The sequence below is a fragment of the Nansenia antarctica genome, assembly GCF_963989245.1.
Source record: "Nansenia antarctica genome assembly, chromosome: 2".
In the NCBI taxonomy this organism is placed as follows: Eukaryota; Metazoa; Chordata; class Actinopteri; order Argentiniformes; family Microstomatidae; genus Nansenia; species Nansenia antarctica.
Window position 1 is genome coordinate 47,153,774 of NC_137675.1, and position 13,071 is coordinate 47,166,844.

The 13,071-nt window shown below is 43.4% G+C and overlaps 1 protein-coding gene across 1 annotated transcript; it reads right to left on the reverse strand.

Moving 5' to 3' along the window:
* Positions 1–554: 554 nt before the first annotated feature.
* LOC308151731 (thyroid peroxidase-like) lies at positions 555–12,473 on the reverse strand (the record flags this gene model as incomplete). The annotated part of the gene is made up of 6 exons (XM_080524643.1): positions 555–701; positions 2,102–2,620; positions 4,701–4,820; positions 7,723–7,809; positions 8,563–8,705; positions 12,275–12,473. The coding sequence occupies 6 exons, from the start codon at positions 12,471–12,473 to the stop codon at positions 555–557; spliced, it is 1,215 nt and encodes a 404-aa protein (XP_080380769.1).
* Positions 12,474–13,071: the final 598 nt, after the last annotated feature.

Consider the following 13,071-nt stretch of genomic DNA (forward strand, 5'->3'; position numbering starts at 1 on the left):
TGCAATAGGTTTTTGTCATCACCATGGTTACGTGTCTGGTAGGACACCTTTAGTCAAAGCGCCTGAACTAAATTCAAGCTAAACGTTGCATGCCTCGCACGCAGCTGAAATGCTGCCAATTAATACATTAATGATGTTAACTCATTCCTAAAGACGAGAGACAGCTACACTGATTTTCTTCATCGTTTAATTACAATCAAAAATAGTGAACCATTTATGAGTGCGCATGCGTCGCATGGTTGAAACCAGAAGCACATGAGAATTATTGTTTCCTATCCAATTGATGAATCTATTACATACACATAGCACTCCGAATTGTTTCAGCAGCTGTATGAAATAATAAAATATATATTTGATGTTGTCCAATGTCCAACACTTAGTCCTTAGCAACATATGTGAAATCGCATCCGATTGAATGTTCAGACTTTTCTTTCGAAAAATGTGCATACATTTTGTTGAAAATCAATGAGCTAGTCAACTAACACAGCTTGTTTTGTGAGCCTGCTAACAATGTAAAGTAGTGTTATAGTTAACTAGGTAGCAGTGGGGATTACTCACCCAATCCATTTTGTATTGTGATTCTCAACAACGATGGAGGCTGACGGGTCTGTGATTGGATCATAGCCCCCATAGGGACCGACGTTGAGATCAAAAGCCTCTCTTCCAATGATTTTTGGAACATAATCCCTTATGGTGATAATCTGGGAGAGAAAAACAACAACAACAACAACAACAACAACAACAACAACAACAGAAAAGAATAGACCTTTAGATAGTGTATCTTCCACAAAAAGAAAAACATACAACAAAACAACTTGCAATCTATAATTCTGACATATGAGGAGTGTTCATTTCCAGCAGTTTAGGTGGAATAGGGTAAAGGAGCTTTATTATACCAGCTTGATATGTTTGTCTCCACATATTTTTGATATTCTTTGATTGTGATGCAATCACTTTACCAGTGTATAGTTTTTATTTATTCATGTCATTTACCTGTATTATAGAGGTATTATAGAGGTATTATAGAGGTATTATAGAGGTATTATAGAGGTACACAACTGGCTGAATTGTTATTGGCTGAAAAGATGCTAAAACAACACGTGGCTATTTTGTGTTTTCTTCACTTTCTTCACAAGACATTTACAGCCCAGTGTAGCGTTACAGTGAAAACATCTTTAATAAGGGCTAAATGATATAAAACCAAATATGAACTAAACTCAAATTAATTTGTGATTGACATCAAACAATACACTTATTTTAATTACTTAGCATGAGCACTTTGAGCTGCAACGTTTGCAGGAAAAGCGCTATACAAATAAATGTTATTATTATTATTACTTTCTTGTATCATTGGACAGCCCTAGTTTCCATAATAGACAGTGGGACTTGTTAGGATATATTTTTCAAAGGTCCTATTGTCCATTCTCCAGCACCAGCTGCTTAAGTCATGATGTTACATATCTTATCAGTTTTCCTGTTTTAATATGCACATCATGAGTATTGTATCCTAAGAACACATACGACCCATTGTAAGCTACTGTCTGGGAACTGTCTGATGACCATGAATCCAGGTGTTGTAAGAACCGATAAAAAACTCTCACGTCTAAAAGCCAATGCACACGGCCCCGATTTTGTCGCACCGCCGAATTCGATTCCATTGTTTTGAATGAGACAATGCACACGGCGTGCGATGCGATATTATCGCACCACAACATTCGATTCTCCATTCACACCAATTGAAATAATTCAAAGAATTGAGAATCGAATGTTGTCGTGCGATAAAATCGCACGCTGTGTGCATTGGGCTTAACACAAGACAACACTCCATTCATAGTTTTAAAACATTCTAATAGGCCATTCAGCTCTTACATCATAGTGGCCAAAAGGGTAAAGAACTCTGTGTCTTGTGAAAGTATATAATGTAATGTAATCTGAAGAAGAACACCTTTTTCTGAGACCACCTCAGGTTAAGGTGCAACTCTGTACTACACGTGTGATCTTCAATAAACGTCCATTTGTGCGATAGAAAACATCTCTCCTCTTTCTTGGAGCAGTCAACCAAAATAACTGATTATTCTGATTTTAATTCCAACAGACTTGCCTGGTGCAGCGCTCCAATGATCTTGCGGGTCTCTTGATAGATGGTCTCTGAGCTCCAGTGGGCGTTGAGGTCCTCCAGAGCCTCTGCTATCCGGTTGTGTTCCCTCACCCACAGCGTGTGCAGTGCTGCCAGGGGCAGGATCTCGTTCACCCTGCTGTCTCCAGCCAGGAAGCACTCCACCCTCGGCCCTCTGGGGTCGGCTGGGTTCTGAAAACATGCAGACGGGCTGGTGGAGACGGAAGGCAGGTACGCTCTGCCGTGTGGGTCTGTGAGTCCAGGATTGACGGCCAGTTGACCCCGGGGGCTTGACAGGTTCCGGAGGGCACTCTGTAAAAACAGGGTGTGGCCGTACACAGTGGAGGCGTCCAGGAAAGAGGTGATTGAGTTCATTTGTTGCCGCTGTAGCGTGTGTCTGGTGTCGGCCACAGCGGGCGGGACGTGGCCAGAGAAGCAGGCAGGCGAGGAGCGGAAAAACGTCAGACAGCTTTTGTTCCTGGACAACACGTCCTGAGGGAGAGTCTGCAGCAGAGAGAAGATAATTACAGACTGTATGTGACACGGTCTGTTGAAAGGGGCCGCATGTCGGCAACTCTCGCGCAAATTAAATGGTAAATGGACTGCACTTATATAGCGCCTCTTTTGCTGCTCCAAAGCGCTTTACAACGGCCATTCACCCATTCACACACACATTCACACACCAATGGCGGCAGGCTACCATGCAAGGCGCCGGCCCGCTCACTGGGAGCAAATTTGGGGTTCAGTGTCTTGCCCAAGGACACTTCGACATGTGGCGAGCCGGGGCTAGAACCGCTGATCTGCCAACCTTGTGATCATTAGACGGCGACTCTACCTCCTGAAACACAGCCGCCCACACAATGAACAAAAAGCTTCTTCCTTTTTTCTTTTAAAAATGTTTTTGTTTTCCATTGTTTTTGCATATTACAAACGTTGAAGTGTTGAAGAGCCCACTTGATATACTGGTTGAGTGATACATGGCTTGTAAGACAAACTTACATTTTAGGACGTGTTCAAAAGCAAGGACTGTGTGATCATCTAGTTATGTGTAGTTATGTGTTTTTAGCATGTTGATGTTCTATCAGCATGTTGTGATGTGAATGAGACAATGCACACGGCATCGGGATCCGATGTAATGTTCAGACTTTTGTTATAAAAAATGTGAACACATTTCCGCATTGTTGAAAATCAATGACACATCGCTAGTCAACTAACACAGCTTGTTCTGTGAGCCTGCTAACAATGTAATGTATTGTTGTATGTATGTTTGGCTTGAGTAGTGAGTTTGTGTTGTGATTCTCAACAACGTTGAAACGTAGTTTGTGTGTTTATCAGGGCTCTCAAGTCTCACGCATTGGGCGTGAGACACACGGGCGTGTGAGCGTGTGAACGGGTTGAAATGCGTGTGTCTCACGCCCAATGCGTGAGACTTGAGAGCCCTGGTTTAAAAAGAAAAGTCTGAACATTTGTTTGGTTGCCGATATGAGGACCAAGAGGACTAGAACGTGTCACAATTATCTGTGGGATATGAATGTCCTCTAGGCCAGTAGTGACCAGGTGTCATACAGACCAAATTAAAACACTCCCTGCATCAGAATAATGAAATGCAATTCGGTTGTTAAGTCTGACGTCAACAGAAATTTAGCAATGTCCGGGTCCAAATAAAAAATTCCCCGCACCAGAGTACCAGTGTACTAAAGCGGTAGAATTTCAGTTCAATCGTTTTTTAGACTCGGATCTATTCATACAACAAGGGACACAGCACTTTCCCGTTTTCCCCATATTGTCAGCGTCTTTGAGCCTCGGAAAAGCGCTATACAAATATAATGAATTATTATTATTACTGCGGCATTTCGAAGAGAGCGCCTCAGCCAACGTTGGACCCGGAAACACGTCACGACTTAACAACCGAATTAGATACTGTAGCTTGAGCTTCAAAACTTGTCCAAATGAGAATTAATTAATTCATGTTGACTGTATTATAGAAGCACTAACTATTTAGAATTAGAAAAATACCTTTGGCGTTGGAAATTATTCCAGTTATTGACCTAATGTAAAATGTTGACATAAGATGATGTCTTTTCCCATTGTACTTCTTAAATAGCAAGAAATGTGGATTATTTCACACAATATATGTATATTATATACTGTATGAATATGTTACACGTTCTTGTTTTGGTCCGCATGTCGGCATCCGATTTAATGTTCGGATTTTTCTTTCATTTCCACGTTGTTGAAAATCAATGACACATCACTAGTCATAACACAGCTTGTTTTGTGAGCCTGCTAACTATGTAAAGTAGTGTTATAGTTAACTAGGTAGCAGTGGGGATTACTCTGAAGCCACTGCACTGCAGTATTTTGGCTTGACTAGTGAGTTTGTATTGTGATTCTCAACAATGTTGAAATGAACGTGTTACATATGGTAGAATATGGAATGTTAAAGAAAGAAATCCCCAAAACAGGAAGAGAAAGACAACTGTGATTGGTTAGGGGGATCATAAGACAACTGTGATTGGTTAGGGGGATCATAAGACAACTGTGATTGGTTAGGGGGATCATATGATGAGGGGTGAGGAGTTACCTCAATAGGGAAGCAGGGGTTTATGTTTTCACATGTGCTCAAACAGTCCAGTCCTCCCAAGAAAGCAGCTTTGCTTGTGCTCTGAGGAGTGAAGGATATGTCATGGTCTATGTACTGGCCCTGTCATGCGAAATCGTGTGCACTGCCAAATCGTGTGCACGCGTCACGACCTAACGCGTCACGACCAGCTGGCACGCGTCACGACCAGCTGGCGACTGTGACGCGTCAGTCTAGTGTTTTTGAAACCTCCGTTTAGCGAAAAGCTTTAATTTGGCTCTACAAGTGTTAATATGTCATTTTATGAAGTTTTAATATGTTTTCAGGCGAGAAAGTAACCATATATATTCACAAAATGTATCCGGTTTATCAAAATAACCCTTATATCTATCTGATCTAACGGGTTTTTTCACAACGTTATTACTTGTCACTTTAAGCCCAGGAGGGAGTTAGCGATTAGCGATGTTTAGCTTAGCTTAGTTTAACAGAAGTATCTTCACTTTTAACATGACTTCCCGTGGTCGTAGAGGGCTGGTCGACGGCTTAAAATGACCGTGTAGACCTGTAGACCTTATCCAGCTATAGTCTTGTGTTTCTACCCCGGGCATAGCCGGTGTTATTCACGGACAAACACTCCTGTTAGAGTGGTTCTAGTACACTGGACATAGGTAACACATAGAGAGGCTTCTCCTCTCTCTCTCCAGCCTACACTACACTACACTACGCATCCTATACTACACTACACTACGCTAGCTCGCGGTGTTCGGGTGACAGCCAGGGCGCGTTCGTAAATACGCTCTGGAAATCTGATCAGCACTCACGGAATGCCTCTTGTCCAATCAAATGACTTGGTCCCTTTATGACGTTGAACCCAGTGTGCGCTCCGGGGCTCTCAGAGCGAATTTACGAACGCAGCCTCAAGTTCAATACTCGCGACACACACGGACTGGTCCAGTTTCACTAACCACTGTGTAGAGTAGTAGACGCATCATTTCTACTAACACAGTAATATGACTACATGATCACACTAGTCTAGTCGTGTTTAAGCCTACGTTTCACTCTCTACTCCTAGACACACACTGTCCTAGTCACACACACACTCCTAGTCACACACACTCCTAGACACACACTGTCCTAGACACACACTCCTAGACACACACACTCTTTTTTACTACAGTAAACATTGTATCCAAGAAAAGAAAAAAAATCAAAGTAAACATTGTCAACAAGAATGAAGCCCTGCATTTTTATAACTTTATATTTGTTTCTCTCTTAGGCAAGTCTAAAGGTTGTGGTGGTGGTGTGTCAATCAATCAATAATCGTTTAGAACGTGTCAGGACCAGGTGGTGACTGTGACGTCATTCTAGTGCGCTGTGTTTAATCCTCCGCACTTTACTCCACCATTTTGCTCTGCTGCCGCTCGACGAAACACCTGCTACACGACACACCTGCTACTACAGAGAACTACTAGAAGAACTACTATATATATATATATATATATATATATATATATACACAATTAGTATACATATCAGATAATAGATATGGCATCCTATACTAGCCACAGTGAAATTTTCTTATATCTGTCCAAAGCCCAGGAGGATATGGCTGCAGAGAAGAAGCGTGCTCTCCGGAGAGCAGCTGAGAATTACATGCTTCAGTACACTGGTAAGTCACATTGAATAGGGATTATTTAGAAATGTGTTTACTCACAAAATGTTATTTTGACTGTACATATCTGTGCTTGTTTGTGTGTTTACACTAACAAGATGGTTATTGCTTACCTCAACAGGAGAGCTGATTGGTGTGATGTTACCTAACCCCCCAGATGTTACCCACCAACCCTCCAGATGTTACCCCCAACCCTCCAGATGTTATCCCCTAACCTCCCAGATGTTCCCCCAACCCTCCACCACCACCTCAGACACACCACCACCACCTCAGACACACCACCACCACCTCAGACACACCACCACCACCACCTCAGACACACCACTACCACCACCACCTCAGACACACCACCAGGATGTGGTAGAGGTGGTCCTCACGGAGGATGTAGCAGGGCTGGACAGGGACTTATGTACAGGGGAACGGGCCCTCACGGAGGACGTAGCAGGGCTATCTGTGTATTTATCTGTTCTATTATTGTTGAATTTGTGAATGATATGTTACTCCCTAACTATTATTATATACCTGATTGTAACCTGTACAGTTCTTTTGCAAACGTTAGCCCCCTGAAGTGTTGAGTATTCATATATAAAGTTTATTCTGTTTTCTGAATCAGTGTGGACTCGTGGTGTGTTTGTTCATCGTCTGACATTGGCACGTTTTATTACACTATCAACTACTATACTAGTCCAAAAGTTACATATGACTGTAGTTATCATAACTGTACATGTCCTACTCTAATGGATCTTGAACGAAACGCGCATTTTTTTAATTAAGTTGAATTGCTGAGTTGCGTTTGCAACTTTATGAGAAAATGATCTGCTGATCAGACCACTCTAACAGGAGTGTTTGTCCGTGAATAACACCGGCTATGCCCGGGGTAGAAACACAAGACTATAGCTGGATAAGGTCTACAGGTATACACGGTCATTTTAAGCCGTCGACCAGCCCTCTACGACCACGGGAAGTCATGTTAAAAGTGAAGATACTTCTGTTAAACTAAGCTAAGCTAAACATCGCTAATCGCTAACTCCCTCCTGGGCTTAAAGTGACAAGTAATAACGTTGTGAAAAAACCCGTCAGATCAGATAGATATAAGGGTTATTTTGATAAACCGGATACATTTTGTGAATATATATGGTTACTTTCTCGCCTGAAAACATATTAAAACTTCATAAAATGACATTAACACTTGTAGAGCCAAATTAAAGCTTTTCGCTAAACGGAGGTTTCAAAAACACTAGACTGACGCGTCACAGTCGCCAGCTGGTCGTGACGCGTGCCAGCTGGTCGTGACTCGTTAGGTCGTGACGCGTGCACACGATTTGGCAGTGCACACGATTTCGCATGACAGCCCCAGTCCACCAGCATCTGAGAATAGGCACAGTCTTCCACAGTTCCTTTCCTGGTGCTCTGCATCATGTTCTTGCTGACTTCCCGTACCTTAATACAGTTAATACATTAAATCAGTACCTATTAATATTAATACAGTGAGAACAAGGAGCATCGACTCAGAATTGGAGATATGTTGCTCTCCCCATTTTCACAGAGGACATAACACTGAAGTAAAATGTCATAAACTGTAGTTTCATTTGCTGTCATTTCCAGGGAAATCATAGGACCAGACAAGTACTCTTATGATGGATCTCTAGATCACCAGCCTTTTTGAAAAATGGTCTTGTTGACTGTAAGCTGTGAATGTGTCTTCATAATCATGACCCATTGTATAATTAATGAATGGTCTCGTCTTAACAAAATCAGTTGATGCACATGTGGGGAGCATGGCACGTTCTGGCCTGCAGGTGGAGGGTGGATGACAGGGCTGATTGCGGACAGGTGTCAGTAATCAGCCTCGTTATCCAACTGGTCTATTTAACCTTGGTGTGTTTGTTCCCCCTGGCAGTGAACGAGGCAGAGACAAGCTGCTAGATGGAGAGAGACAATGTGTGTCAGTGAGCGAGTCCCGAAAGGGCGTATTAGTATTTGTTTGTTACACGTCAGTGACGTGCTGAGCTGTACAGCGAAATTAGGGGTCTAATTAATTTTTAGATGACTAAGAAATCTAAGTTTCTTTGTAGGACAATCTACTCTGTATACTGCAAGTATATCTAGATTTCGGGCGGAGAAGCGGCGAACAAGCAACGCCAGCGTGCTCTCTCGACCTGCATTTTTTGAAAAGTGAACTTTAGAGATTACCAGAGGAAGTTGGAATCCGTTATAGAGCTGCCCGCGGTTCCAGCCCCTGGGCTGCCTTTCTCCATCCTCATACTCTGCTAGAAGCCATCTGGCCAAGGCGCTGTTGGCTGCTCCCCAGAGAGGGTTCTGTCTGAAAAACATGTCTTAGTATTTACAAGATATCCCATAACACAACACAGGTGTGTACTGTATGCCATCTTTAATCTCTAATTGGTTTGCCAACCAACACAGTTTTTTTGCAAGCTTGATCCAGTTATGGTGCTTTAAAGTAACCCTGCTGATTGGGTGAAAGTTAACATTGTAGTGGTGTGCCAGAGACCCATGCCTCCAGGGGATTGTGTCCACATACTGTTGTCCATATAGTGACATATAGCATAGCATATCTATATACATTCAGCTTTGCCGACTCCATGTGACAGCAGCTGGTGGAACCGGGAACAAGTCATCAGCCGATCAAATGTTCAGACTTATATTCTGGAAAGTGTAAATACATTCCAGCGTTGTTGAGAATCAATGACACACTCGCTAGATAACCAACACAGCTTGTTTTGAATGAATGAATGAATGAATGGTCGTTATTGTCATTAATACAGTACAGGTACCATACAACGAAATTTAGGAGGGGGGGCTCCCCTGGTGCTTGGAAAAAATACTAAAAACAAGCGAGCCAAGGGTAAAACAAGAGAAAAGAGCTGATTGACATAAATAAGGCTATGTACACTATCTACTATACTATACAATAAAACACTGTACTGTACACTATGCTATGATATAAATATCCTAACTTTTTCCTATATCTGAACCTTATGTACACATGGGTTGTCATATTGCACATAATATTTGTTGCACATTCATTAAAGTGTGGCAGTTAGCAGGTTTAGAATGTTCACAGTTGTATTACAATATTGCACTTATGTTTACAATCTAGTAGCTGCCATCAAATTGTCTAGATTGTCCAGAGCCTAGAACCTAGGTCTTTGCTGTGTTCAGGGCCTGAATGGCCCTAGGGTAGAAGCTGAGCTTCAGTCTGTTTGTCCGTGCGAACATGGTCCTGAACCGCCTGCCTGAGCGCAGCCGAACAAAGTGTTCGTTCCCAGGGTGGGATGGGTCCCTGGAGATCTTGGAGGCCTTCCTGAGGCAGCGTGTGTTGTACAGCTCTTCCAGAGAGGGGAGGGGGGCGCCGATGATCTTCTGGGCCGATCTCACGACTCTGTAGCGCTTTCCTCTCTGCGGCTGTGCAGCTGAAGAACCACACGCAAATGCAGTAGGTGAGGATGCTCTCCACTGTGCAGCGGTAGAAGGTCACAAGCAGCTCCTGTCTGAGGTGGTAGTTCCTGAGGACTCTCGAAGTAGAGCCGCTGTTGTGCCTTCTTGGAGCCCCCTCTCCTAAATGTCGTTGTATGGTACCTGTACTGTATTAATGACAATAAAGACCATTCATTCATTTCTTGTACATATTACTTTATATTTGATACATGTTTAAATATGGGAAGAACTTTATAGACACACGTACACTTTCTGTTATATTTGTGTTTCTTTATTTTTGGGGTTGAAAACCATTGCTGTCTGATTTTGTTGGGGGGGGGGGGGGAGAAATATAGAAAAGAACAAATGTACAGAACAAGACTAACAAACAGCTTCTTCCCCCAGATGATCAGACTCTTGGAACAAGCCCACTGTAGACAGTTGACTCACTAACGGCACCGCTGCCTTGTCTTACCTGCATTAATGGCAAGGAAAGTTTATTTGTATAGCACATTTCATACAACAGGGGCAATTCAAAGTGCTTTGCATATTGCAAGAAATACTGAAAAAGGATATTATTTGTATAGCACATTTCATACAACAGGGGCAATTCAAAAAATGCTTTACATGTCTTAACAAATAATGTCACAAATAAACTTGAAACTGTAATCTGTCCATCAGTCAGAGTTTAAATATTCAAGCAGTGCAGCTCCATCCTGTTGATGTTCCTGGAACACACGAACAGGTGGCTGAACACACGAACAGGTGGCTGCACGTTCTTTAACAAATCATATCACAAATAAAATACTGCATCTGTCCATCAGTCTGAGTTGAAATATTCAAGCAGTGCAGCTCTCACACCAGCTCCTTCCTGTTGACGTTCCTGGAACATACGAACAGGTGGCTGCACATTCTCCATCACTGGAGGGTCTGGTCCCCATGCTCCTCACAAATGTTGTGCAGTACACAACAGGCCATCACCATTTTTTGGGTGAGGTCCAATTGACAGTCATTCCTCTTTAGGAGACACCTCCATCTACCTTTCAGCCTTCCAAAGGATGTCTCCACAACTGCCCTAGCACTGTTTAGCCTGCCATTATAAATGTGTTGCTCCTGGGTCAGTCGGCCTGTATCAGAAAAAGGCTTCATCAGCCATGGTTGCAGAGGGTACGCAGGGTCTCCAATTAGGTAGTGTCCTATGTCACGTCCTGAGATGTTTGCGGTGTGCTGATTAAAAAATTGTCCATCAGTCACAATTTCCCACAAATGAGACTGCCTCAGAACCCGTGAATCATGGACACTCCCAGGAAAACCAACACAAACATCCCAGAACAGACCCTTGCCATCAACAACACCCTGAAGTATGATTGAATGCCATCCCTTTCTGTTATAATTAGTGTTGTTCCGATACCATTTTTTGATCCCGATACCGATACCGATACCTGACCGTGCAGTACTTGCCGATACCGAGTACCGATCCGATACCACGGCGTTTGAAAAAACAAAACAAAAAAACATGTTTTTTGAGCCGCATACTCACCTCGATGTAAAATTATTGCTAACACTTAGTCTGGCACTGCTCAAAACCTTTGTAAAACTCGTAGGGCCGGTTTCACAGACAAGGCTTAAGCCTAGTCCTGGACTAAATCACACTTTCAATGTAAAATCTCCATTGAAGATGCTTTTTAGTCCAGGATTAGGCTTAAGCCTTGTCTGTGAAACTGGCCCGTAAAGTTTTTGTAAAACTTAAGTAAAAAAAAAAAAAACTTACGTTTTTGTAAAGTACTCGCCGATACCGATACCAGCATTTTTGTGCGTATCGGTGGCCATGCCGATACTAGTATCGGTATCGGAACAACACTAGTTATAATAGTCACGTGGGAACGCTTCAGGTGCTATTATGGGGATGTGGCTGCCATCTATCGCTCCACCTGTTGCCGAAAAATGTAATAATAATAATAATACATTTATTTTATAAGGCGCCTTTCATGGCACTCAAGGTCGCCGTACAACAAATAAAAAAAAACAGTTAAAAAATTCTAAATACAAAATACTGTAACGATCCTGTATGAGGCCCCTGTTAACAGCTCCTCCAAGGGAGTTAACTCTCTTGGTCTAATGGTTAGCGCGGTCGTCGGTTATGCGGGAGATCGGGGTTCGATTCCCGCATGGGGCGAGTTACACTACCAAGTCTCCGTTCGCTACTCTTTTTTTCTTAGAAATGACTGTGTTTATTACTGTGTTTACTACTTAGGCACATTGCTTCATGTCCCTCTGAGAAGTACGTTAAGTAGAAGAGTAGATCCAGTACCAGGTTATACGTTCCATCTAACCTGGTACACACTGTACCTGGTACACACATTAACATTTTCTAAATCTTAACACATTTTTGATCTGACAGACCCCACACATGAAGATGAAAAATCATGGATTGAACAGGCCCCGAAGGCGCTGTTACGAGCCATACCCGCCCCGCTGGTCCGATTTCCAAAGAAACTGGTCCTCCTCTCCGAGGTGCCGGACTGGGGCTTGGGTATATTCAGCTTGCCGAAGGACGGTTGTTTATTCTGGGGTGTGGCGTACACCATACTCATCCTGTTACCGTCGTTGTACACCCGCTGGGGGGGGAGCTCCCACAGCCTGGGGTTGCTGGAGGCACGGCGCATCCTGGATCTTTCCATTTTCTATAACTTGATGTCAGTCCGTTTGAAAGCACCTCTCGAGCGTCTGAAGTCAAAACAACCATTTTTTTTTTTTTTTTCTTGCTTTCCAGCTTTATTCTCAGTTCTTACAAGTTATAACTCTCTTAATTCACACTCAATCTTATTCCAACACCCAGCACTCAATCCTCTCGTCTCACTCTCCCACTCTCTCTCCCAAGTCCCTCCTCTTCCGCTCCCAGCCCCAGAACCCTCCCTCCCCCGGATGAACGCCATCCAACAACAACAACTCTTAAAGCCACAGTAATGTTAACCCACACTACAGACCCCCACCAGCTGGGTTGGAGCTCTGCTGGTCCTGTCCTGAGATGCGCAGAGCTTCTGAGGTGTCCTCAAAGTGCCAATCATGCTGGAGCAGCAAGTCCCTCAGGTTCACAGAGTCTTGGTGGAGGGCAGGCTTCTTGCTGGCCCTCCTCTCCTGGGTGCTGTCGTCGTCCTCCTCCTCCAGGCTCCTCTTACAGGCGGCTCCACCAGGGAGGCTTGTGGGCGGCTGGCTGGCGGCTCTGGTCTCCTTCAACAGAGGCCCCCCAGGGCCCCGTAGACC